General features: G+C 39.2%; 1 protein-coding gene across 5 annotated transcripts in view; it reads left to right on the top strand.

The window, feature by feature from the left end:
• The window catches only part of KIAA0319 (KIAA0319 ortholog), a 101,966-nt gene that overhangs the window by 2,163 nt on the left and 72,033 nt on the right, over positions 1–27,770 (top strand). For 2 of the 5 annotated variants that reach the window (XM_055113223.2, XM_034961543.3), the window contains exon 2: positions 11,485–11,656. The exons of the other annotated variants lie outside the window; for them this stretch is intronic. In XM_055113223.2, the coding sequence (XP_054969198.2) occupies positions 11,654–11,656 (3 nt within the window). In that variant the 5' untranslated portion in view covers positions 11,485–11,653. The remainder of the gene's footprint in view (positions 1–11,484; positions 11,657–27,770) is intronic. 5 annotated transcript variants of the gene reach the window in all.

Below are 27,770 nucleotides of genomic sequence, written 5' to 3'. Positions count from 1 at the left end.
TGAGGCACTGCTGTATGTAGAGCCAGGTATGCCCGTTTCTGGAACGGAGTGCTGCAGATTGCCAGGTCAGAGGGTGTGGGTTCGGGCGTGGCTCTGCCACTTAGTGGCTGTCTCACATTTGGCAAATTCTCTAAACCCTCTAAGGCTCAGTTTCCTCACCTGTAAAATAGAGATAACAATGGGACCTACTTAATGAAATTCCTGTAAGAATTAAATACAATAATATGCTTAAGAGATCTTTGCTCATTGCCTGGCATGTTTTAATAGTAACGCTTCAATAAAAGTTGTTATTTTTGAGATGTGTTCTTTTTCAGGAAATATTTTTCATACCTTAAAAATAATTTGGTACTAAAAAATAGATTTATTTTGACATGTCCAAAGCTTGTTCTGATTTATGATATCAAATCATCATAAAATGCATAAATTTTTCCTTGCAGCACCTTTATAACAGCAACAATAATAAATATAATAATCAAAATCATAAAATCATGTCAATTTAGTATTCTGGTAGCTTAATACCCGCAAGGAAGGAGCTTTGCTTTAGTAGGCCTAGAATAATTGGTAGGTTATTTTTCTATTTGTTTTAAAAAATTTTTTTTTATAGATTTAGAGTGTACAAGTGCAGTTTTGTTATGTGGATATATTGTGTAGTGTCAAAGTCTGGGCTTTTAGTGTACCCATTACCCGAATAGTATAGGTTATTTTTCTATTTGTCTTTAAAAATCTGTACCTTTAGACACTATTCATGTGAATTCAATAATGAGAAAATATTTTCTCTTTTATTTGTATTAAACAATAAAAATGGTTGAGCCAGAGTAACATCTGGCATCATCATTTTGCAGGGTCTTTTAACAGTAGGTGTTTAAGTTTTAAAGTAGAGCTGCTTAAATGACACCAGTAGGTAAAGATAATAGTGTTCAAGTTTTAGTTATTTTTCCTTCTAAATAATATTGTAGAATTATCCTGCCTGCCAACTTGCTGGTCATTCTTTTCCTTAAGTTCAAAAAAGCAAAGGAGGCTGGGAACGCGGTGGCTCATGACTATAATCCCAGCACTTTGGGAGTCCGAAATGGACGGATCACCTGAGGTCAGGAGTTCGAGACCAGCCTGGCCAACATGGTGAAACCCCATCTCTACTAAAAATACAAAAATTAGCCAGGCATAGTGGTGGGCGCCTGTAATCCCAGCTGAGGCAGGCGAATCACTTGAACTCCGGGAGGCGGAGGTTGCGGTGAGCCCAGATTGCCCCACTGCACTCCAGCCTGGGCCACAGAGCAAGACTCTAATTAAAAAAAAAAAAATGCAGCAAAGGATTATAGTAAGCATCTATTTAATTTAAGCAATGTAGCTTGAATAAGAGGATAATTCAGACCTAAAAATGAATTTTCAAAGTTGGGGTCATTCCATGCTATTAAGCATCAGAATATAAGCATGGAGGGTAGATTAACTCCAGCATTGCCACCCATAACACCCATACATTTTAAGCATTACAGTTGATAGGATGTTTATTCATGTGATGATGGGGAAGTATGGGCTGTCCCTTCCCAGGATCACAATCCTGTTATTCTAAGATTGTGATTATGTCAGCATACCTTACCATCTTTTGTTTTCATCATTAAGATGAAGTACATGATGTGTAGCTGCACTGTCTTGTAATCATTGTAACAGAGTTACCTTCAAAATTTTTTCAAAATAACCGTTTAAAATGTCTTTCTTTTCTTTTCTTCTTTCTCTTTCTTTCTTTCTTTCTCTCTCTCCCTCCTTCCTTCCTTCCCTTTCTTTCTTTTCTTTTTTTCTTTCTCTTTCTTTCCTTCCTTCCTTTCCTTCTTTCTCTCTCTTTCTTTCTCTTTCTTTCTTTCCCTTACTTCCCTCCCTCCCTCCTTCCCCTTCCCCTCCCTTCTCCTTCCTTCCTTCCTTCTTTCCCTTCCCTTCCCTTCCTTTCTTCTTTCTCTCTCTCCTTCCTCCCCTCCCCTCCCCTCCCCTCCCCTTCTCTCCCCTCCCCTCCCCTTCTCTTTCTGACACGGTCTTGCTCTGTCACCCAGGCTGAAGTACAGTGCCACGATCTTGGCTCACTGCAGCCTCTGCCTCCTCCCACCTCAGCCTCCTGAGTAACTGAGACTACAGGCGCATACCACCAAGCCCAACTAATTGTTATAGTTTTTATAGAGACAAGATCTTGCCATGTTGCCCCGACTGGTTTTGAACTCCTGGGCGCAAGTGACCTGCTCACCTCCGCCTCCCAAAGTGCTGGGATTACAGTCATCAGCCACCATACAAGGCCTAAGATGTCTCATTTTGAAGAAAACTGTTTTTACCATCTCTCTCAGTATATTTGTATTTCTTAAAAGGCTAAAATATTTTGTTAATTTGGTGTCTTCAACCTCTTTGTCTTAAACATAGGTGCCAAATGTTCAAAATTTATTGTAGTATAGGAAAGGTCTTCCCATGCAGATATGTGTTTCTGAGCATGCTAACTACGTTAACTAGTCTTCAATGTTTCCTATCCCCTACTATACTACAACTGCTTTTCCCAAACTTAGAGACATTTCTGACTTCATTTTACTAGACTTCTTCCACCTGTTTGACCATTTGCACTTTCTGGAAACAGGTTCATCTTTTGGTTCGCAAGTGGTATCCTTTAATCTCCTTCTAGGGTTACCTTTCTAAAGCAGTTACATGAACACATTACTCCCCTGGTTATAAATTTTAAATGTTGTGTCCATTGATGGATATGTGGATAAACAAAATATGTTAAATATACACAATAGAATGTTACTCAGCCTTAAAAAGGAAGGAAATTTTGATACATGCTGCAACATGGATGAACCTTGAAGGCATTACGCTAAGTGAAATAAGCTGGACACAAATAACATTGTATGATCCTACTTACGTGAACTATTCAGTGTAGTCAAATTTGTAGAAACAAGAATAAGGGTTACCAGGAACTGGGAGTAGGTGGGAATGGGGTGTTATTGTTTAATGGGTACAGAGTTTCAGTTTGAGATGATGAAAAAGTTGTGGAGATAGATAGTGATGATGGTTGCTGCTAAATTGTGTATTTAAAAATGGTTAAAATGGGCCAGGTGCAGTGGCTCATGCCTGTAATTCCGGCAGTTTGGGAGGCTGAGGCGGGCAGATGACTTGAGCCCAGGAGGTTGAGATCAGTCTGGGCAACATGGTGAAACCTCGTCTCTACAAAAAAATACAAAAATTAGCCGGGCTTGGTGGTATGTGCCTGTCATCCCAGCTATTCGGGAGGCTGAGGTGGGAGGATCATTTGAGCCCAGGAGGTTGAGGCTGCAGTGAACTATGATTGCACCACTGTATTCCAGCCTGGGCAACAGAACAAGACCCTGTCTCAAAAAAAAAAAAAAAAGGTTAAAATGGTAAATGTTATGTTATATATATTTTACCACAATGAAAAAATTTAAAAAATATCTTCGATATGCCCCCACCACCTACTAAATAAAGCGCAGATCTCTTAATGTTACCTATATAGTTCTTTAACATTTCTTCTTGGTCTACCTTTTCATCTTATCTCATCATAACCCACACCTGTTCTACATTACACCCATATGGAACCACTCAAAATATGCCAACTCTTCCAAGAGTCCATGCCTTTTATGTACAGTCAGTCCCCACAGACTGGATTGCATTTTTTCAACAAATGGCTAATTTCTAAGGATAGAGCTTAAACATCATGTTGTTGAAGGCTTCCCTAATGCCCTCATCTCATCTCTCCTTCCCTGATGGCATTCTTGCTCACTGGGCATGCCTTTTAACATCACTTATCCTGTTCCTGGATAGTAGAAGCTTCTATAGAGAAGGGACTGTTTTATTTTTAACATGCATATTTACTTTAAAAAATTGAAAGTTAGTAACATTATACATTGTATGCATGTACCAAAATACCCTCAAAATATATACAACTATTATGTATCAATAAAAAAAAATTGCAGCCTTTCTCCTCACAAAAATCTAAAGTTAATAAATGTTTTTGTTCTCTAAAACTATATGACCTTACTATACTTTAACGTCAGTTTCCCTCTCTGTCATCTTTCACTTTATTATTATTTGACATTTTAGTTTGAATTATATTTTATTATTATTTACCAACATGCTAGCCAGTTTCTTGCTTACCAATGCTTCTTTCATCCTTGCTGTTCAGCACTTTTTTTTCTTTTTTTTTTTTTGAGATGGAGTCTCACTGTGTCACCCAGACTGGAGTGAAATGATGTGGTCTCGGCTCACTGCAACTCCGCCTCCCAGGTTTAAGCGATTCTTCTGCCTCAGCCTCCCGAGTAGCTGGGACTATAGGCACGTGCCACCACACCTGGCTAATTTTTGTATTTTTAGTAGAAATGGGGTTTCACTATGTTGGCCAGGCTGGTTTGAAACTCCTGACCTCGTGATCTGCCCGCCTTGGCCTCCCAAAGTGTTAGGATTACAGGCGTGAGCCACCGCGTCCAGCCAGCTTTTCTTATGATAACTCTTTTTTTAAAAGTTTCATCCAGCCCCAAATGTCATATAGTAACTCTTTTAGTAAGAATATATGCATAGTAAACTCAGTCTTTATCTTAAAAGAACCTTTATTTTATTATTACTCTTGAGTGCTAACAGTGAGTATAAAGTTCTAGGTTGGCAGTTTTTGTTCCTCTGTACTTTCTAGATTTTATTTCCATTATTTCCTAGCATCTATTCTTACCAATGAAAATATTGCTGTCAGTCTGATGATTTTACCTTTTAAGATCGTCTGTCTTTTGTCTCCGGCTCCTTATAGGATCTACTCTTTGTCTTTGTTGTTCTACAGTTTGATTTCAGTGAATATAGGAGTAGATTTACTTTAAGCCATCTCAGAACTTCTTGTACTCTCTGGATATAAGGATTTTTTTTTCTTTCATCAATTCTAGAAAATTGTTTGCCATTATCTCTTTACATAGCTTTTCGAAGGTATAATTGACAAATAAAAATTGGCTGTATTTACCAGGAAAGATGTGATGTTTTGATATTTGTGTACATTGTGAAATGACTACCACAAACCAGGTAATGAACCTATCCATCACCTCATCTATTTATTTATTGACTGTTTCTTTGTTTGTTTGTGTTTGATAGGAATATTTAAGATCTACTCTCTTAACAAATTTCAAGTATACAATACAGGATTGTTAACTATAATTACCATGCTGTACCTTAGATCCCTGGTATGTATTCATCTTACAACTGATCCCTTCACATCTTGCCTCTAATTCTTTTTTTTTTTTTTTTTTTTGAGACGGAGTCTGGCACTGTTGCCCAGGCTGGAGTGCAGTGGCACAATCTCAGCTCACTGCAAGCTCTGCCTCCCAGGTTCACGCCATTCTCCTGTCTCAGCCTCCCGAGTAGCTGGGACTACAGGCACCCGCTACCACGCCTGGTTAATTTTTTGTATTTTTAGTAGAGACAGGTTTTCACCATGTTAGCCAGGATGGTCTCGATCTCCTGACCTTGTGTTCTGCCCACCTCAACCTCCCAAATTGCTGGGATTACAGGCTTGAGCCACCACGCCCGGCTGCCTCTTTCTAATTCTTTTTATTATTTCCTTTTGAAGCCATCAGGAGATGTCTGTTGGACCATTTATTACTTTACAATTCTTATTTGTTTGCATTTTCCAATTTTTTATTTCCTTGAATTGCATTTTGGGTTATTTCCACAGATATAGCTCCCATTTGAGGTCACTGGATTTTAAAATTCAATAGCTTTATTTCTAATCACACAACTTTTGATATAGGTATTTTAAACTATACCCTTAAAAAATCTTACTATCTTGTTATTTTATTATGATTTTTGTCTCCTCTCCCTACTTTAGTCTCTTTTACCACTTCAAACATACTTATTTTTTACTGTCTCTTTGATACTCTTTTACTTTCAGTTCTTGCTTCTGTTTGTTTCATCTGCCACCTCTCCTTTATATTGGTTTGCTCCCTAGTATGTATTACATATTTTAAAGGTGACTTGTCTTCAGTGGGAGTTGCTTTTCTGGTGGAGTTCTATGTGCTCTGTGTTGGGAAGTATCCCTCTAGACAGATTTTGCAATGCTTCTACCTAGGGCTCAGCCAGTTTTTTCATTAGTTTCTTCAGCTGTGCTCCCACATTATGAAGGTAGACTTTGGATTCTACCAAGCAGACCTGGGGTTCCGATTTCCCTTGAGAGATTTTTTTTTTTTTTTTAACTCAAGGATCTGCATAAATGGCAAACATCCTTCCTTTCTTAGCTGATAGGCGGGATCCTTCTTGGACCAATTCTTCAAGGCTCTTACCTTCATCAGTTGAACTCAGTCCCACTCTTCTGCCCCTGTGTCCTAAGGCCATATGAGGGCACTTCAGAAAGTTCATAGAAAAATGGAAATAAAAAACATTATGAATATAAACTTTATTTCTCAACATAAGCTCCATTAAGTTCAAGACACTTTTGTAACTGATGATAACAGCCACTTAGTCCATCCCCAAAGAACTGAGGGTCCTAGAAATTTACCACATCAATGCAGTTGTTTTTACATTACTAAAGAAAAATGAGTGCCCTTTAAAGATTACTTAAGACTAAGAAACAAAAAGAAGACAGAGGGATCTACATCAGGACTGTAAGGTGGATGCCTAATGACTTACCATTGAAACTCTTGAAAAGTCGCCCTTGTTTTTTGAGAGGAATGAGCAGAGCTCTCGGGTGAAGCTTTTCCAGGCATTTTTCTGCTAAAGCTTTGGCTAACTTTCTCAAAACACTCTCATAATAAGCAGATGTTATCTTTGGTCCTCCAGAAAGTCAACAGGAAAAGTGCCTTGAGCATCTCAAAAAACTGTTGCCAGGACCTTTGCTTTTGACCACTCTGCTTTTGCTTTGACTGGACCACTGCCACCTCTTGGTAGCCATTGCTTTGATTGTGCTTCATCTTCAGGACCATACTGGTAAAACCATGTTTCATCTTCTGTTACAAAGCTTTGAAGAAATGCTTCAGGAAGTTGATCCTACTTGTTTAAAATTTCCATTGAAAGCTCTGCTTTTGTCTGCAGCTTATCTGGGCACTCTGGTTTTGGTACCCATGGAGTAGATAGTTTGCTCAACTTTAATTTTTCTGTTAGAAATGTATAAGCTGGACCAGTTGAAATGTCTATGGTGTCAGCTATTTTTTCTACTGTTTATTATCTGTTCTTTTCAACTAGGGCATGATCAGAACAATAATCTCTGAGGAAAAAAAAAAGAAAAAAGTTTTTAAAAAAGGAAAATAAATAAGAGCATAAACAAGATGAACTTTTCCCTTGCAGATTGATGTGGATGATCTGCTGCTGTGGGCTGCTTCTTCAATATCATCTCATCCATTTTTAAAACGAGTTATTCATTTGTAAACTGTTGATTTCTTTGGGTCATTGTCCTCATACAGTTTTTTTGTAATGTATCCGTGATTTTACTATTCTTCTACTCAAGCTTCATCATAAATTTGATGTTTGTTCTTCCTTCAGTTTTCACAGAATTCATGTTGCTCTAATAGGGGCTGTTTTAAAAGTGATGTCTTATTCTTCTTAGTGCCTCAAACTAGATCCTGTTCAAACAAGTTATAACAAGCTAGTACAAGTTTATTTTGGTGCAAAAAAATTGAAATCTCTTCATAGTTTTTTCATAATTTGCATTTTCCATGAACGTTTTGAAGACCCCTTGTATATCCTGTTCCAAAGTGGTCATTGAATGCCCAGTGCTTGCTGCTAGGGCCTATGTTCAGATCCTAAAATCCTGTGGGAAACCCACAACGTCATCTGTTGATACCTGTTTTGGCTTTGGTTTTTCTTGGATCTCTGACACCTAGAGATTCCCTTTCTTTGGGGCGTAGGTATGTATTCAAAGTGTTTTGTGGTTGCATGTATATATGTTCCATTTATCCTGGAAATGGAAGCTGTAAATTAATACTCCACAGGTTGTTAAAGCAAAGTCCCCATAAAGAGGCATATCTTGGCAATCTTTCTTCCATTTGTTTTTAGTCTCTCATTGACATGCCTCTGGTTTCTTTTAGCCCTTATTTACGTGATTCATTGGTCGTTCTAGGCTGCAGTGGTGTTTGTTATTCTTTCATAGTATTTCATAATGTCAGAAGATGCCTACCCACTTGCCTGTTGCATTAGTTTGCTATTGCTATGGAACAACTTGCCACAAACTTAGTTGCTTAAAACACCCATTTATTAGCATTTATTTGGGTCTCACTAGAGCCAAATCAAGTTGTCAGTTGAAAGCAGTCTCCTCTAGAGGCTCTGGGAAGGAATCTGTGTCCAAGCTCATTTTGGTTGTTGGCAGAATCCAGTTCCTTGGGGTTGTAGGACTGATGTCCCCATTTATTGCTGAATATCCACTGAGGGTTACTCTCAGCTCCTGTAAGCTGCTTTTGGGTTCTTTCCACATGGACCCCTCCATCTTCAAAGCCAGGAATGGAAGATTTCTCTCATATTGGATATCTTCTCTCTGACTTCTCCTTCTATTATCAACTGGAGAAAACACTCTGCTTTTAAAGGGTTCTCTGAAAGGAAAACAAAAACTGAGGACAGAAATTCACTATGCTGAAATAAAAAAAAAAAATAAGCCAAAAGCTGAGTCCTACAAGAAACTGCCTTTCCTGGCCAGGTGTGGTGGCTCATGTCTGTAATCCCAGCACTTTGGGAGGCCAAGGCGGGTGGATCACCTGAGGTCAGGAGCTCGAGACCAGCCTTCCAACATGGTGAAACCCCATCTCTACTAAAAATACAAAAATTAGTTGGGTGTGGTGGTGTGCACCTGTAATCCCAGCTACTCAGGAGGCTGAGGCGGAGGTGGAGGTGAACCCAGGAGGTGGAGGTTGCAGTGAGCTGAGATCACACCATTGAACTCTAGCCTGGGCAACAATAGTGAAACTCCATTTCAAAAAAAAAAAGAAAAAAAAGTAAAGAAAGAAAATAAACTGCCTTTCCTTTTGTTCCTAAGCAGATAGCTACAGATAAAAAGTTAAATAGCTCCACAGGTAGCTGCTCTAAGCTCACCTTATCTTATGTAAAGTGCTGATTTGCAGAGCTTGAGAGAAATACATAATTGACTGTTCCCTTACATGTTTCTTTTCCCTTGGAACATGTGGATTACCATATCCTCCCTCTTTCCCCTCTAGCCAGCTTTTCCCCTTTAAATATTGAAGCTCTCAAAATCATCTTCAGAGAAAGGCACAGACCACAGACTATTTCTGTGATTTTGTTCTTTTTTCTTCCAGGCATATCCTTAACCTTGGCAAAATAAACTTTTAAATTGATTGAGACCTGTATTAGATACCTTTTGGTTTACAGCTCATATGACCGGTTAGGACTATTTGGACAATCTCCCTATCTTTAAGCCAACTGTTTAGTAATCTTAATTATATCTGCAAAATCCCTTTTGCTATCTACTATAATGTAATCATGGGACTAACACGGTGTCAGAATTGTGGGGCCATTTTGGAATTCTGCCTCTTATATCAGCTGATATTTACTGTTTGCTTCTTGACTATTTCCCATGAAAATACACACTTTGAGCCACATTAAAACTTACATTTTAATATTCATTGTGATGCTCTTTCTCTGGTTTTGATAGGTCTGGAAATATTACTTGTACATCTTTTGTCACCCGTTATGGGTCAGACTTTTCTCTAGTACATAGAATATATGACAGAAAAAGAGACTACGGTAGATTAAATAAGACATGTTGTAGAACTCACTTGAATCAAGGTCGTGTGTGTTTCGAGGTGTGCTTGTATTTTATTCTGCCTGGCCATGTGTTTGTTGAAAGGAGCCTCCATGTGTTAGTCTGCCAGGCTGGTAGAAGTTCTGTCAAACCTGCTTTATTCATCTCTGTATTCCTAACATTTAGCGCTTTCATTCCTTCATGACAAGTGTTAAATAAATGCTATTTGGAGAATGCTACTTTTTACTCTGTGGAACTTGACTATTTTTTTGTGTTTATTTATCTTGCCTTTGATAATATCTAATTCCTTAATTGATCCAAAATAATTTTGTTCCTGTGTTTGAAACTAATATTGTATTTCCCTCCTTCTCCCTCTTTTTTCTTTACTATTCACATTAATTTTTTGTTTGTCTTTTGAACATCCAAGTAAATTTTCTTTCTAGTGGTAGTATACAGTTGTCATGACAGCATTTGTTAAGTAGTAATTCTCATCCCGTAGTTTTATTATTCCTAGTTTGTTGTAGAATAAGTCCAAATAAAAAGTCATTTGGGGTTTTACATTTTAGAAGATTTTTTTGATCTAATAATTTTTTGTTCTAATAAGTATTAAATTTATCATTACCTTTTCTTCTCATTTCCCAAATATCCTTTTATATTTTTGCTGGTTTATGTTTTCAAATAAATTTCATTAAGTGTTTTAAAGCATTCTGTTGAGTTTTAATTCATTCTTCTAATTTTTTTTTAAATATAGAAATAGCATCTCACTATGTTGGCCAGGCTGATCCCAAACTCCTGGCCTCAAGTGATCCTCCTGCCTTGGCCTCTCAAAGTGCTGGGATTCCAGGCATGAGCCACTGAGCCTGGCCCTTAATTCACTCTTTGTTTCTCTGTTAACGTAACATATTGTTATCTTTAATATGTATTGTCCTCCCAAGTTGAATGAGGTTTCACATTCCCTTTATTCATATCTTTAATTATCTTTCCCAGTACAGTTTTATGATTATGTTTAAAAAGAGCTTCTCTGTCATGCCATAAGTCCTCTTGCATATTGGGAATGCTTTTGGTCCTGCCTGGGAATGGGATCTCCCTGATTAGTGCACCTTCTACCTGTATATTTGTCTGCATATACAGAGATACTGTTGCTTCTGAGAACTTTGCTAACCCTTCACCAGCCTCACAGTGTTACTGCAATGCTGATTTTTTTATTAGTTTGATGAGTTTGAGTGTGAAAAAAATCTTGTATTATCTTTCCAGCAGCTCCCCAATAATCTGACTCCTAGGAAGTTGAAAAAGGAGGGTTTGGAATATCTTCCTTGCCTGTATTTTCTCCCAGCTGGTCCCTGGCCCTCCCTTTAGAGCCCCACAGAATCTGCTTCCTCCCCGTTCCTCAAGAATGCCCTTCTTGTGTTTAAAAACCAATGCTGGATTATGTTTCCCTTAATTCTACTTGATCTCCTAATAGGGAGTCATTTTATCCCGCAATTGTAAAGCATTATCTCTGTTGCCAGCATATTTATCAGTAATCCTCTGTGTTGATTGGCACAGGTTTATCCACTTTCAGTGGAGAAAGTCAGAGCATAGACTAATAGTACTGAAAAACTGCCAGAGTTTTACTTTGTTGACTTGGCCTCTAGCTGCATGTGCTGTCTTATTTCCTTCACTCTATCTCTTTCTTTGTTGATGAGGATTTTGCAGTTTGAGACCGTTTTGTAGGTGCAGGAGCAGCTAGGCAAGTCATCTCTGCAGGTTACTTTTAGAACTGCTTTCTTTTCTGTACCACTCCCCAGGCCCAGGCAGTAAGGAGTGGAGAAGTGTGCCTCATGAATGATTTATCAACTGCTTTGGCGAGAGAAAGTGCTGAAATTAAGAAAGACCAGACTCATTTTCATCTTCTATATTCCTTACTCATTGATACTTAGAAGATTGTTTTGGAGAAACTGGAAACTTAACTTCTGAATGGTGAGCCACAGAGCTTCAACCGATTCAACTAGAATATTCTATATACCTGTTGGAGATAACAATATTTGTCTTACCTCTGGTGGTATTGGGATGCTCAACTAATGCGATATATGTAAAATTGCCTTGTGATACAAAGAACTATTATAAATGACTATTATTTTGATAATGGCAATGATGAATATTATAAACCACTTATTTCCTGATTATTAATAGGATGGATTGTTAATTGACAATATTCTACCTTCTTTCCATTTTGCTCCTCTTCCTTCATAGGGAAAAAGCAAACAATTATTTACTTAATGCCTGAAAGTTAAATTCTAAAGGAAAACTTTTTACTAGCTGATCATAGGTCTGCTGATAAGAATTGAAAGATGGGACAATCTCAGGTTTATGAACAGTTGCCTGATACTAAAGGTTAGTAATCACCAGCTGTCTTCAGAATTTGGCACAAAGCAGATTTACTTTCACTGACATACAAAGCATCCAGCCTCTGGGCCTGGAGAGGGCGGAGCCCTGGCTGGGCGGGCTGCATAGTGGTTGGCGGGGGTGTCTGCACTTTCTCTAGCCTTCCTTGGGGCATGTTTTCTAAAGGTGATAATTTACTTACTATAGCACAAGGCAAAGCACCTACTTAGATAGCAGTGGTGACCCCATTGGATAAGAATTGAATTTAGGGAGAAATAAAAGTGCTGAGCCATTTGAAAGCTAAGTTGTTTCCATAATTAGGGGGAATATTTAAAGCCACATGGTGTACACTCAAGGTTTCACCTTCTAAAATTGTTTTTCCTAATGTAGGGACAGTGTTTCCAGGAGTAGAAAACTGTGGTGTTATGTTGTAATACAAGGGCTGTAAGACAGTGCATTAATCTAAGACTGTGGAAAAGATGGTAAAATTTACCATAGCAATTGGTGCATATTTGTTTCTTACCATTTCTTTCTCCCAACGTATACTCCTTCACTACATGCCACCTATTGCTCCTTTCAATTGTTCTCTTATCTGTTTTATCAAGTTGACCCTCCCAGTGAGTGGGAAATCCCCTCCTTCCTTTCTAGCGCTGTTTCTGTGACTCCTGGAGAGGTGCCCAGGAGGTAGACCCATGGCCTGCATTCACCGCTGAAGCTGAAGGCTGCCTTGGCGAAGACAGGTTTTGTCAAAGTAGTGGCTGATACGGCAAGGAAAGAGGAATCATAAAAGAGGAGAACTTCCCTAGCTGCCCCACTGGCTAAATTGAACTAGGAATATATTATGGCTGCATCTTTTGTGAGTTCACTGGCTCTAAAAAGCAGGGCTTTGCCAGCTTAGTTTCCTCACTCAGTAAACCATAAATGGGACAACTTATAAATACAGCTCGTTCTTAACAGCCTGTAGGACAATGCTATGCAGACAATCTGTTTGGATCTCTGAAAGAGGCCCTCTTTGGGCTGTTTCCATTCCCTTCAGATACAAAAGCTGCAGCTTGCCCTTTTCTGAGCCTGCAGAAGCATTTCACTCCAGCATTATTTATAAACATCCCAAGTTGGAAACAAAGAAATGATGAAGTAAATTGTAATAATCAATGGAATGTTGCAAACAAATTATAAAAAATATAACAATGAAGGATAATTTTGTGATAAAATATTGAATGAAAGTATTATACAACTCTAAGATGATAGCTGTACTAAAGTGTGTGTGTATATATATATATATATATACACACACACAATTGAATAAATGGAACGAGAATCTAAAAGAAGAAAAGCAGCCATTTGTTGGCATGATTTGTTTATAATTTTTTCTAGGAATGTACAATTTATAATGACTAATTTTTTAATGTAATTTTTTTCTTTTTTCTTTCGTTCTTTCTTTTTTTTTTTTTTTTTTTTTTGAGACAGAATCTTGCTCTGTCACCCAGACTGGAGTACAGTGGTGCAATCTCAGCTCACTGCAACCTCCGCCTCCCGGGTTCAAGCAATTCTCCTGCCTCAGCCTCCCAAGTAGCTGGGATTACAGGCGCATGTCACCATACCTGGCTAATTTTTTTATTTTTAATAGAGAAAGGGTTTCACCATATTGGCCAGACTGGCCTCGAACTCCTGACCTTAAGTGATCTGCCCACCTCAGCCTCCCAAAGTGCTGGGATTACAGGTGTGAGCCACTGCACCCAGCAATTTTTTTAATGTAAGTTTTTGTCACGCTATTATTATTTTTATTTTTTTAGACAGAGTCTCACTCTGTCACCCAGGCTAGAGTGCAGTGGTACAATCTCTTCTCACGGCAACCTCCACCTCCCAGGTTCAAGCAATTCTCCTGCTTCAGCCTCCCGAGTAGCTGGGATCACAGGCATGCGCCACCATGCCCGGCTAATTTTTGTATTTTTAGTAGAGATGGGGTTTCGGCATGTTGGCCAGGCTGGTCCTGACCTCAGGTGAGCCTCCCACCTCAGCCTCCTAAAGTATTGAGATTACAGGCATGAGCCACCAGGCCTGGCCTTGTCACGCTATTTAAAGAAGGATTTATTTCATTCACTCAGCCTCCATTCAGACAGTGTGCTAGAGCCCAGGCAGAGAGATGCAGCCAATAAAAGCACATTTCTCCTGGGGTGTACCTCTCCAAGGTTCTGTAACATATAATTTTGAAAATCACACTAATCTCCTTCATTAAAAATTTTATCTCAGATCTAAAGCAGCAGCCACGGGGACAGCAACGTTTCAGTCACAAGGTTTGTTTCATAACTCATTTTGTCTTTTTATTTTTAAAAAAGGTAGCAGCCATGAGAAAGCCTCACCATTCCACACCCATCACTTTTAGCTGTACAGTACCTTATGCTGGGATACGTGTTTCATGTATTCTGAGTTTTCTTTCTTTTTTTTTTGTTTTTTTTTTGAGACAGAGTCTCACTCTGTCGCCCAGGCTGGAGTGCAGTGGCACGATCTCGGCTCACTGCAAGCTCTGCTTCCCGGGTTCATGCCATTCTCCTGCCTCAGCCTCCCAAGTAGCTGGGACTGCAGGCGCCCGCCACCGCACCTGGCTAATTTTTTGTATTTTTAGTAGAGACGGGGTTTCACCGTGTTAGCCAGGATGGTCTCAATCTCCTGACCTCGTGATCCTCCCTCCTTGGCATCCCAAAGTGCTGGGGTTACAGGTGTGAGCCACCACGCCAGACTGTCATTGATTCCATCATTGGCTGACTCCCTTTGGTCAGAGATGAAAGAAAACCCCTAGTGTGTAAAGGCTCGAGTTGTTATTTTGTCTCACTATAAGGTAGATGGCGTTTTTCACCTTAAACTTAGAAAATACTGTCTGCTCTAGGTACTTCATGCAGTCGCTAATGGGACAGGACAGGCAAATTTCAGGAAGCTTTTCTTTTGAAAAGTACAAACAATGGTGTTATGGGTTGCGTGGTGTCCCCACAAAAGATGCATTCAGTCCTAACCCCCAATACCTGTGAATGTGACCTTACGTAAAAATAAGGTTTCTGCAGATGGTATCAAGAAGAGGTTATGAGAGGGCCCTTTATCCACTGCGACTGGTGCCCTTATAAGAGGAAAATTTTGACTCAGAGGCACACAAGGAGAGCTCCATGTGACAATAGAGGGACAGATTGGAGGGATGCAGCTGCAAGAAAAGGAACGCCGAGGATTGACGGCCACCATCAGAAGCTAGGAAGGGACAAAGAAGGATTCTGATCAGACTCTCAGAGGGACATGGCCCAGCTGATGCGTTGATTTCCAACTTCCAGCTTCCAGAACTGTGGGAGACTACAAAACATTTCTGTTGTTTTCCGGTGCTTAGTTTGCTGTACTTTGTTACAGTAGCCCTAGGAAACTAATTCAGATGGTAAATGCAAGGGTTGTATTAAAAAAAAAAAAAAAAGAAAGAAAGAAAAAAGCACTGCAGTGAGAACCTGATGGGGGAACGGAAATGGACAGGTGTTCCCGACCTGGTCAGATCTTTTAAAAACCCACAGGGCAGTTGCACTTTAAAACTTACAAGTGTGTCTCATGAATTCTTTCAGAATCAAGTGTGACATATTAAAATAAAAACACTTTAAAGAGAACTTACAGGCTAGAAAACAGAAAAACATAAGGTTCCTTGGAAAAATTATTGAACGGAAAGCAAAAAAATTCTTAAAAAGGTGGGAAAATTACAATACCTGACATTTCTAACCAGTACTTACTCTAAAACAAGGTCTATAAAAGCAACAGTCCACAAATTTACTTATTTAGGAAGTTTAGATTTTTAAAAATATGGTGATTTAGGAAGCTAAATGCCATTATAGGATGTTTTTATTGCCCATGTTCTGTAATTATTAGGACATGCTTTCCAGCACTACGTGTGCTTGAAATAATATAAAACCTGGAAGCAATGATGAATAATGTCTAACTTTTCATTAGCACAATTACTCAGTTCATTTTGCCCTAGAATAAGCAGTATTTGGAAGGAGGCTCCTACATTCAGGACATGTCTTCAGCATTCTTCTGGTGAACATTTATGCTGTTATTTGAGTAATTTAATAATTTTTGAATAGTGACTATAAATGATGCACACAAATATTCCTCTTCTAGATTGTCTTCTGTGGATTAATTAACAGTTCATTAGATAATTATCTGTACTTTTAAGACCATAATGTTAGTCCCTGAACTGAAACCAGTAAGAAGATTGCTGGAAGTCCTGGCCTCTTTTTCCATTTCCGGAGTAGGAAAGGTTACTTTGGTGTTTGAGGTAAATTCCAGTTTTCAGGCTACACATCGTGTTCATTTCTTCATTCTGCTAGGGCCACAGCTCATGACCTAGGTAGGCTCTTGCTGTGAATTCCTCACTGTATCATTTGTTCCCTAATTCTGACCTCTGTTTATCAGACCATAATCATGTCTTTCAGAAGGAAACAAGGAAGGAAGGGAGAGAGGAAAGGAGGGAAGGAGGGAGGAAAAAAAGAAGGAAAGAAGGAAGGGAGGGAGGGAAAATGCTCACTAAGACCTAATCACCTTCCCTCCCAATTCATTCTTTCCATGGCTATGACTGAGCACTAAGTCCTCAGCAGAAATTTTGACCAGGAGGTTATCAGGTAGCACATTACCACCTGTTGACAGTGATCTCTAATTGTAACATCATCCCCAGCGCATTTCTGCACTGTACACATAAGGATGTCTTGGGAGAGCCTGCCAGCCCATAATTCTTACAGCATTCTGTTGATCTAACAACATGGGAACAATAGCCATCTAAAAAGTATGTGAAGTCCTCTTTTGTTACTAAGATATATTACATGTTATCATTATGGAAAATTTGGAAAATATAGAAAGGTAGAAAGAAAAACAATTGAGTTCTGCTGGCCTGCCCTGCTTTTTGTAAGACCACACTTATAAATTGGTCGCTACTGTCTTTGTGAAGTGCTCATGAATTATCTGTTCAATAACTCACTCTAGAATGTTGCTGGAGTTTGGCACCTAGGTCTTAATTTGCCATTTCTGTAAACAACCTTATTACCTTCCTGCAAATTGGAACTTTTGTTCCAGAAGCCGCCTAGCTTCTGGAAATTCTCTTTTTCATCATTATTCTGCACAGTTTACCAAAACTAATTGCACAATAAAACCTCAAAATTACTTGGGTATCTTGGGACAATTTATGTGGCCCTTCCACTGGAATGGAAACTCCCAAAGGGAACCTTTTTATTCACTGCTATATCCTCACAAACTAGAATAGTGCCCTGCAAACGTAGGTGTTCAATACATTTTCTTTTTAAAATGTTAGCTTCATTGAGATATATTTCCCATATCAGAACATTTACCCATTTAAAGTATAAAATTCAGTAGCTTTTAGTATATTCACAGTTATCCAACCATCAATTTCAAAACAGTTTCACCCCTTTTTTTTTCTTTTTTTTTTTTTTTTGAGAGCGAGTCTTGCTCTGTTGCCCAGGCTGGAGTGCAATGGCACGATCTCTGCTCACTGCAACTTTCACCTGCCAGGTTCAAGCGATTTTCGTGCCTCAGCCTCCTGAGTAGCTGGGATTACAGGTGTGTGCCACCACGCTCAGCTAATTTTTGTATTTTTAGTAGAGATGGAATTTTGCTATGTTGACCAGGCTGGTCTCAAAATCCTGCCCTCAAGTGATTCTCTCATCTCGACCTCCCAAAGTTGTGGGATGACAGGCACAAGCCACCAAGCCCGGCCCCATTTTCACCACTTCTAAAAAATCCTCAGATGCTTAAACAGTCTGTCACATGCCATTCCTTCCCACCACTGGCAGCCACTGATTTGCATTCTATCTCTATGGATTTGCGTATTCTGGACATTTCATGTAAATGGAATGGTACAAAATGTGGTCCTTGTGTCTGATATCTTTCACTTAGCATAATGGTGTCAAGGTTTATCCATGATGTAGTAGATATGCCGTTCCTTTTTTATTGCCAAATAATATTCCACCGGATAGATATATAATACCATGATATGTTTATCCATTTTAAGCCTATGGGCATTTGAGTTATTTCCATTCATTTAGATTGTCTTTACTTCTTTTGATGATGTTTTACAGTCTCCACTATACAAGACTTATACTTCTTTTGTTAAATTTATTCCTAAGTACTTACTCTTTGTGATGCTGTTAGTATGTTAGTATACAGAATTCTTTTCTTAATTTTATTTTCAGCTCATTCATTCCTAATGTGTAGAAATACAATTGACTTTAGTATGTTGTTTTCATATCATCCTTGCTGAACTCTAGTCATATTTTTGTGGACTCCTTAGGATTTTCTATATATAAGATCATGTTATCTGTGAATAGACATAGTTTTACACATTCCTTTCCAATCTGGATGCTTTTATTTGCTTTCTCTCCTAATTGGCCTGGCTAGAACCTCCAGTACAATGTTGGATAGAAGTGGTGAGAGCAAAATCCTTGTCTTCTTCCTGATCTTAGGGGCAAAGCTTTCAGGCTTTCACAATTATATATGATGTTAGCTATGGATTTCCATAGACTCTGTTTATCAAGTTGTATCAATAAATATTTGTGAATGAATACACATATATATATTTAAATATATTCTTTATAATGTTTGCTTTTTGGGTCTTGTTAATAAATCCATCCCTAATCAGTGGTTAGAAAGATATTTCTGCTACATTTACTTTTAATAGTTTTAAAGCTTTGCATTTCACATTTAGGCCTTTAATTCATGTAAATTTATACTGTATATGGTATGAAGTTGGGATTCTAATTTTGTCATTTATCTGAAAAGCAATTTTCCTAACACCATTTTTATTCTTGTTCTATTTGGCAGACAATTTTATAGAAATGAAAAAAAAAACAGAAGTTATGGGGTACTGTATTATACAATTCTTTTATTTATTGTTTCTGTTTTTTAGAGAGGGGAGCTCATTCTGTTGCCCATGCTGGCATGCAGTGGTGCAGCTATAGCTCACTGTAGCCTTGAACTCCTGGACTCAAGCCATCTTCCTCCCTCAGCCTCCTGAGTAGGTGGGATTACAGGCTGAAGAGCCTAACCATATTGTACAACTCTTAAGGCTGGGCAGAAATCTTGAACAGGACAGGATCATGTGGCACCGCACTCCAGGTTCCATTGTTCAGCCCACATTACATTGCATGTAGAAGGAAATATGGGAGTCAGGGCTTCACGTCCGACTTCCAAATCTCACTTGAATGCATTTCATTGGCAGAACCTGAATAACATTCAGAACCTTAGGTACAGGGATGTTGAGAAATGTAATTTTCACCTTTCCATCCTCTTCCCTAGAGGAGATGAGGGTAGGGGCTATATGAAGCTGTGCAGATGAATTCTGAGTGTCAAGGTCCCAGCACAAGGTTCTTCCAATTATCTTCTAATAGATCATTTTCTATTTTTTCCTCAATGTTTTCCTTCTTCTGCATTACACTTAGCTGCTATTGTTTCTTATATATCATGTATTTCATCATTCTTTCTTGGATTCATTTTTCATTTTGCTGGAATACCTCCTCCAAAAAAATTTTTATTTGTATGCAGGTGATAATATTCTGAGTTTTCAAATGTTCAAAAATATGTTGATTTTGTTTACATGTTTGATAGATAGTTTGTGCAATAAAGAAATTCAAGGCCTGGCATGGCGGCTCACAACTGTAATCCCAAACTTTGGGAGGCCGAGGTAGATGGTCATTTGGGCCCAGAAGTTCTAGACCAGCCTGGGCAACGTGATGAAACCCTGTCTCTACAAAAAAAAAAAAAAAAAAAAAAAAAAAAAAAAAACCCAAAAATTAGCTAGGTGTGGTGGTGTACACCTGTTGTCCCAGTTACTCAGGAGGCTGAGGTGGAAGGATTGCTTGAACCCAGGAGGCGGAGGCTGCAGTGAGCCAAGATTGCACCACTGCACTCCAGCCTGCGTGATAGAGTGAGACCTTGTCTAAAACAAAAAAAAAAAAAAGAAAAGAAAACAAAGAAATTCAAAATTATTTTTCTTTAGAATTTAAAGATGTATTATATTGTATATATTAAAGTTTTTAATTTTTATGGATTTTTGTGGATACTTAATCATTGTGCACATTTATGGGGTACATGTGATGTTTTGATACAAGCATACAATGTATAATGATCGATTTGGATAACTGGGATATCATCACCTCTCACCTAAAATATTTATCATTTCTTTATGTTGGGAACATTCCAGATCTTCTCTTTTAGCTATTTTGAAATACACAATTAATTATTGTTAACTATAGTCACCCTACGTTGCTATCAAACGCTAGAACTTATTCCTTCTAACTGTATTTTGTGCCCATTCACCAATCCTCTTCATCCCCCTTAGAATTTTGAATTCCTCCATTGCCCTCATTGTTCCACTAATGCCTACGAGAAATATGATGCTGCTCTGTGATTCTGGTTCTTTTGAAGGTAACCTATTTTTTTCTCTTTGGAAGATTTTAGGGTATGTCCTTAAGAACTTTTGGAGTTCTTAACTTTTATCAAGATGTCTAGGCCATATATCCTGCTTGCCTGCTTGTACTATGTAGGCACTTTTAATTTGAAGACTGGTTTTCTTCATTTAAAGGAAATTTTGTTCTATTATTTCTTCACTTCTTCCCCTCTATTGTCTCTGTTCTTTCTTCCTATAATGCCTCTTAGCTAGATGATGAAAATTCTGGACTCTCCCCTATGCCTTCTAACATTGCCCCATATTTTCTTTTCCTTTGTCTTTGTGTGTGTGCGTGTATGTGTGTGTTTGTGTTCATGTGCACACTAGGGGAATGTCCTCACATCTACCTTTCAAATCTGTAACTTGCCTTCAGCCACGTAGAACAGGTGTTCTGGAGCCAGATAGCTTGACTTTGAATTCTGACTTACCTAATTTTTAGCTGTCTGAGCAAGGGACTTAATCTCTCTCTCTCTCTCTTTTTTTTTTTTTTTTAATGAGATGGAGCCTCACTCTGTTGCCCAGGCTAGAGTGCAGTGGCACAATCTCTGTTCACTGCAACCTCCATCTCCCGGGTTCAAGTAATTTTTCTGCCTCAGCCTCCCGAGTAGCTGGGATTACAGGCACCTGCCACCATGTCCGACTAATTTTTGTATTTTTAGTAGAGACAGGGTTTCATTGGCCAGGCTGGTCTCGAACTCCTGATCTCAAGTGATCCTCTCGCCTCGGCCTCCCAGAGTGCTAAAATTACAGGTGTGAACCACCGCGCCCAGCCATTAATCTCTTTAACTCTGTTTCCTCACCTGTGAGATGGGGAGAATAATAGTACCTGCCTCACTGGGTTAGTTTGATTATTAGGTATGTTAGGATGTTTAAAATGCGAAGAACAGATCCTGGGCCTAACACGTAGGAGGTACTTAATATATATTAGCTGCTAGCATTATCAACAGTTATTCCACTTGTTCATTGAGGTTTTAATTTTAACAATCCTATTTTGAATTTCCAATAATTTTTCTTATTCTCTGATTTTTGCCCCTCATTTGTAGCAGCCTATTTTTGTTTTATGGAGGCAAAATCCTTTCAAATTTTTCCAAAGATATTAATTACTATTTTAATTATTGATATTAATTGTGGTTTAAAGTTTTTCTTTGTTCCTTTAATCTTCTATTTGTTTATCGTAGCCTTTCTTTTTCATGTTCTTTTTTTTTTTTTTTTTTTTAATTTCTCAAATGTCTAGCAGTCCTTGGTTGCCTATTCCTTTTGATCTGTGAGGGGCTCCACTGATCAGGATACTTGGCTGCTTTCTGACGTAGCTGTCCACTCATTGATTCATGTGAGGCTTGCTGTGGCATCTGAGTGCATGAGTGGGAGGTGTCTGGTCAGGTTTCCCTCTGGTGTGTATGGGTGAGCACTCCCCAGGCAGCCACTGGAAGGAGAGCTCTGCCTAGAGGTGTGGTGCTTCAGAATAAAGTAGATTTCATTCCAGGGCAGAGCTGTGCATTCGCAGACTCTGTTGACTCTCGGAATAAAGTAGATTTCATTCCAGGGCAAAGCTGTGCGTCCACAGACTCTGTTGACTCTCCTTTTCTCCCAGGCCCAGTGCTGCCACCAGGGCCCCATGGAGGTAGAGCTCCGTCTCTTGAGAGAGCAGTTCTCTGGCTTTAGCTTGAGATCTGTTTTTCGTTTGGTGATCACCCCAACGATTGTGCCTTGGCCGGTTCTGTCTCTTTGCATCCATTGGCTCAGGGCTTGGAGCTTCTCCAGTGCTGTCACCAAAAGTGCTGTTCTTCCTTTTTCTAGGAAATGAGTTTCCTCTCTTCCTTTCCAGTCAGTGCCATGCCATCTGCTTTCTATCTTCTAGGAATTCTTTGAAATGATTGGTCTATTAATGATGTCCATTCTTATTTTCCAGTGTTGTTATGGTTTATTTTCTTTTGTCTGTTCTTATGTCCTGTTTGCCTCCCCTCACAGTTTTTCCCCCCAGTAAGACCATGCACAGGAAAGAGGAGAGCTGGATATACATCTATCTGCCATATTGAACTAGAAAGTTTTCTTTTTTATTTTGAGCTTTCCAGGATTTTCTTAATGATGCCAATTTCCTCCCAGATAGATTAATATGAATATATTTTTTGTGTGGGCTGTGTCTCTGGAAGTCCCCTGGAATAATGCTGGTTCTTGTCTCCATGATCTGCCTCTTTAGAGAGCTCAATTCTCTTTTTAATGAACACTTGGGGGCTTGGTCTGTTGCTGCAACACCCTGCTTCTCTCAAGCTTCAATAATAAAGTGAGTGTGTTAAGGAACTATGAGTAGAGAACCATAAGATACTTGCCCATCTCCCAAATATCTCCCATACCATCATCTGTCAAAGGTACCTGAAATGCCTTTTTGTCTTCAGGAATCTCCAGATGAAAATGCTAATGTCCTAAGAAAGAATAAGACCTTAAGGCTTAAATAAGTAATATCAGCCAACACCTTCATTTGGAAGCTTGGGTTTGTGGAAACATAATGGAAGGGAGATGATGGGAGGATGAGCAGGATGTGACAGGGACTCCCTAAAAGGGAAGTAGGTGTGACTGTATGCTTCTCAGTTTTCTTCCATGCCCACCCTGGCTGATACCACATAGTTTCTGTTTCTTATTTTGAATTGGCAGTAGGAAGTCAGCTGCATTCCTAGGCATACGCATAGGTGCTATTATAGAATGAATGTTTGTGTCTCCCAAAATTCATATGTTAAAGCTCCAACCCCTGTGACTATATTTGGAGGTAAAGACTTTATTGGAGGTAATTAAATTTAAATGAGGTCATAAGGGTGGGGCCTTTATCCAATAGAATTAGCGTACTCCCTTCAAGCCTCCAGAGCTTTGAGAAAATAAATTCCGTTATTTAAGCCACCGACTCTATAGTACTTTTTTCTTTTTATGGAAGCTTGAGCAGACTAATGCAGTTGTCTTTAGGGAAAGATTGAAGATAGAAAAAAAGCAAAAACACAAGTATGGGGCCGGGAGCAGTGGCTTATGCCTGTAATCGCAGCATTTTGGGAGGCCGGGGCAGGCAAATCACCTGAGGTCAGGAGTTCAAGACCAGCCTGGCCAACATGGTGAAACCCCGTCTCTACTAAAAATATAAAAATTAGCCGGACGTGGTGGTGTATACCTGTAATCTCAGCTAGTTGGGAGGCTGAGGCAGAAGAATTGCATGAATCCAGGAGGTGGAGGTTGCAGTGAGCTGAGATCATGCCACTGCACTTCAGCCTGGGCGACAGAGTGAGACTCCGTCTCAAAAAACAAAAACACAATTAGGGATAGTCAGCATTTCCTTTTTTTATATATAAAAATTGAAGAGGCCTCATGTTTGGGATCTTCTTAGCTAAGATTAAAACCAAGTTCTGGAGTGCCACAGTCCAGGTGACAAAAATGATTTTTAAAAAAATTTGTGAAGCAGTTTTGCATACTTTTTTCATGTCTGAATATCAAGTTCAGGAAGCTTGACTCCACTACTCCCAACCAATATTGGCAAAATATATTGAAAATAAATTGCTAACTTATTTTCAGTAGCATATTATTGACCAAGGAAACACAAAACAGGATTTTAGGCCAATTAATCCAGCAGTGTTAGAATGAACAGCGAATGGGATCCATGTGATTGTCATTTCAGATGGTCGGCACTTTTTAGTCAGGCTGGAACTATATTTGGTTTGCTCTGGCTGAAGCAGCGAGGGAATTGCTATAGTGTGATTTGCACGCCTGCTGCAGCAAAATATGGCACTCTCAAGATCAGAAGGCACTGTTTTATTTTAAGTTTCTCCCCCTTGCACCTTAAGGTCTCTCTGCAGATGCATGTGACTAGGTGAGACACATTCATGGAATATTTTGAAAATAGACCATTTCCCCCCTCGTGCATTTTCACTCTTTCTACTCAAGTTCATCCCTCAAGCATGAACATTCCTTTTCCATTGTCACTCACTCTCTTGGTGGTGTTAACCAGTCTTGTGGCTTTGAATACCAGCTACACAATAATGCCTCCCAGTGTATGTCTCCAGCCCTCTCTCCCATGAACCCTGGACGTGTTTATCCTGTGGCCTATTCAGCAGCTCCACTTAGATATCTCTTGCATTTGGAGAATGACAACCCCATTCTTCCAGTTGCTCAGAGTCATCTAGGATGCTTGTTTTTGTGTCACACCGTACATCTTATCCATCAGCAAATCCTATATGCTCTACCTTAAAATAAATCAAGGCTCTGACTCCTCAGGGCCTTCACTACTACCACCTTGGGGCAAGACACCGTCCTCTCACCTGGATTATTGCCGAAGCTGCTAACTTGTCTCTCCATTTCTGCCTTTGATTGCTATACTCTCTTTTCAACGCAGAAGCTCGAGGGAGCTAATCCTGAAACATTTCCAGTTTCATGGTGAAAGCCAAAGATCCTTCATACTAACCTATAATACAGCCTCCCATTGTCCCCCACCCTGACCTTCTAGTGCTTTCCCTTTTCTAGCGATGCTGACCTTCTTGCTGTTCCTGCAATACACAGGCACATTCCCCGCCTCAAGCCTTTGTGTTTCTTTTTCCCTCTGCCTGGGAACTCTTTCCTCTCAGCTGTCCACATGATTCACTCCCTCATCTCTCCTAAGTCTTTGCTCAAATGTGACCTTCTAAGTTCACAAATTCTCTCTTCAGCAGTGTCTAATCTGCTATTTAGCCCATCCATTGAGCTTTTAATAGCAAAAATCTTTTTGTTTTTAGAAGTTGTGCTTGGTTATTTTTCAAATCTGCCAGGATCTATTTTTTTTTTTTTTTTTAGTCTTGTACCTTGCTACTACTACTTTTTTTTTTTTAAAACATTTCATTTTATATTTATATGCCAGAATTCCATTATCTGAAATCTTTGGGACCTAATACTCTTGTCTTTCTTTTCTGTTGCTTTTCTTTGTGTTGCCTGTGTGTTTTGTACTTTTTGTGTGTTTTTGTTGTTGTTGTTGTTTGGGGGTGTTTTGTTCTTTTGAGACAGGGTCTTGCTCTGTTGCCCAGGCTGGAGTGCAGTGGTGTGATCATGGCTCACTGCAGCTTCAACTCAGGCAACTCTCCCACCTCAGCCTCCTGAGTAGCAGGGACTACAAGTGCACACCACCATGCCTGGCTAATTTTTTTTTTTTTAAGTTTTAATAGAGATGACATCTCACTATGTTGCCTAGGCTGGTCTCAAACTCCTGGGCTCAAGCAGTCCTCTTCCCTTGGCCTCCCAAAGTGTTGGGGTTATAACTGTGAGTCATTCTACTTGGCCTGTAATTTTGAATTGTACATTCTGGTTTGTCTAGGTTCTCTCTGGGGTTGAGAAAAGTTCTTCCAGAAGGAATTTATAATTGCCTCTGCCAAGTACCTGTGGCACTGACAACTCAGGACAACTTTAAGTTAATTTCTCCTCCTGGGGTTTATTAAGCCAAACTAGTAATGAAAAGCCAAGCCCAAACTTATGTTAAGCAAACCTATGGTTGCCAATTCTTGAAGGAGAAGTTTATCTGCATACAGAGCCCAGTGGCCAAATTTTTTTTCTGGTCTACCCTTCATGAACGAGGTTCTATTTCTTATATTTATTTTTATTATTTTTATTTTCATTTTCCTTTGAGACAGAGTCTCACTCCGTCACCCAGGCTGGAGTGCAATGGCGCAATCGCGGCTCACTGCAACCTCCGCCTCCTGGGTTCAAGAGATTCTCCTGCCTCAGCCATCCAAGTAGCTGAGATTATAGGTGTGCGCCACCACATCTGGCTAATTTTTGTATTTTTAGTAGAGATGGGGTTTCAGCGTGTTGGCCAGGCTGGTCTTGAACTCCTGACCTCAGGTGATCCACCCGCATCAGCCTCCCAAAGTGCTGGGATTACAGGCATGAGCCACCACGCCCCGCCAAGGTTCTACTTCTTTAGGGTTCCTGGCTTTATGAGGCATTTTTGCTCCTACTCCCCACCTTGAGTGAGCTCAAGGCTCTGACTTCTGTCCTCTGTGCAGCCATGAAACTCACATCTCTCTATTGTATAAATCAGTGCTGTATCTGGCAGCTTCAGCTTCACCATCAGCTTTCCGCTCTGCTTTCTAGCTCCCTCTTTGTTTTGGGCCTTTGGGGATATCCTTTATTCTCTTGTGAGTACAGCTAGGTATTTAAAAGCATATTTATTATATTTTCCCCAGCAATCTCAAGATTTTGCCGCATTGCTGTTTTACTAGATATAGAAATCCAGACTTTTTCCACTCATGGATAATACTGTGTTTTCTGTTTATAAGCTGTATTTTTCATATAATACTGTATCATAGACATTGTATCCTACCATTAAGTGCTCTGCTACTAGATCACTTAAATGCCTTCATTGTAATTCAATAATGTTTAATCATATCCTAATATTGGACATTTGAGGTTCCATTTTATTATTAGTAGTATTTTTTTAGTTGTTACGACTACATTTATCAAATGTAAATGGTTGTTCCTTATTATGAGATTATATCCTTCCTACTTTTATGATATTAAATATCAACTTTTAAATGAAATATTGGTAGTAAGGTTTTTAAATTTGCTTAAATATCTTTACTTGACCATCCCTTTAACATCCCCCAATTTTTAAAGTCCTTTTTGAATTCAGCATTTTATTATTAATTTAATTCAACATCATTATTTCTTTATAATATGAGCGATGAGTTTGACTTACTGAAAAACATTTTATAGTTTTATTGTTATATTTGGAAAAGAATAGTGATAGATATATAGAAAACTAAGAAAGCAACCAAATGAGAAATTTATTAACTAGAGGTAAGACAAAAGTTTTTAAGAGAAAGATAGATATGTGGTTCATTAGTGAGAATATTCACATAGTTATAATAAAGTAAACCCTGTAGAAAATAAAAGTTGTTTTAAAAGTCTATACTGCATTCATATGGGTTTTTAGAAAATAAGCTGTCAAAAATAACCAGGCCAAGCACGGTGGCTCATGCCTGTAATCCCAGCACTTTGGGAGACAGAGGTGGGCAGATCACGAGGTCAAGAAATCGAGACCATCCTGGCCAACATGGTGAAACCCCGTCTCTACTAAAAATACAAAAATTAGCTGGGTGTGGTGTCGTGCATGGTCCCAGCCACTCGGGAGGCTGAGGCAGGAGAATCGCTTGAACCCGGGAGGCGGAGGTTTCAGTGAGCCGAGATGGCGCCACTGCACTCCAGCCTGGCAACAGAGCAAGACTCCGTCTCAAAAAT

The sequence above is a fragment of the Pan paniscus genome, chromosome 5 (assembly GCF_029289425.2).
Source record: "Pan paniscus chromosome 5, NHGRI_mPanPan1-v2.0_pri, whole genome shotgun sequence".
Classification (NCBI taxonomy): domain Eukaryota; kingdom Metazoa; phylum Chordata; class Mammalia; order Primates; family Hominidae; genus Pan; species Pan paniscus.
The sequence above is the reverse complement of the archived record's forward strand: the minus strand, read 5'-3'. Positions and strand labels throughout refer to the sequence as shown.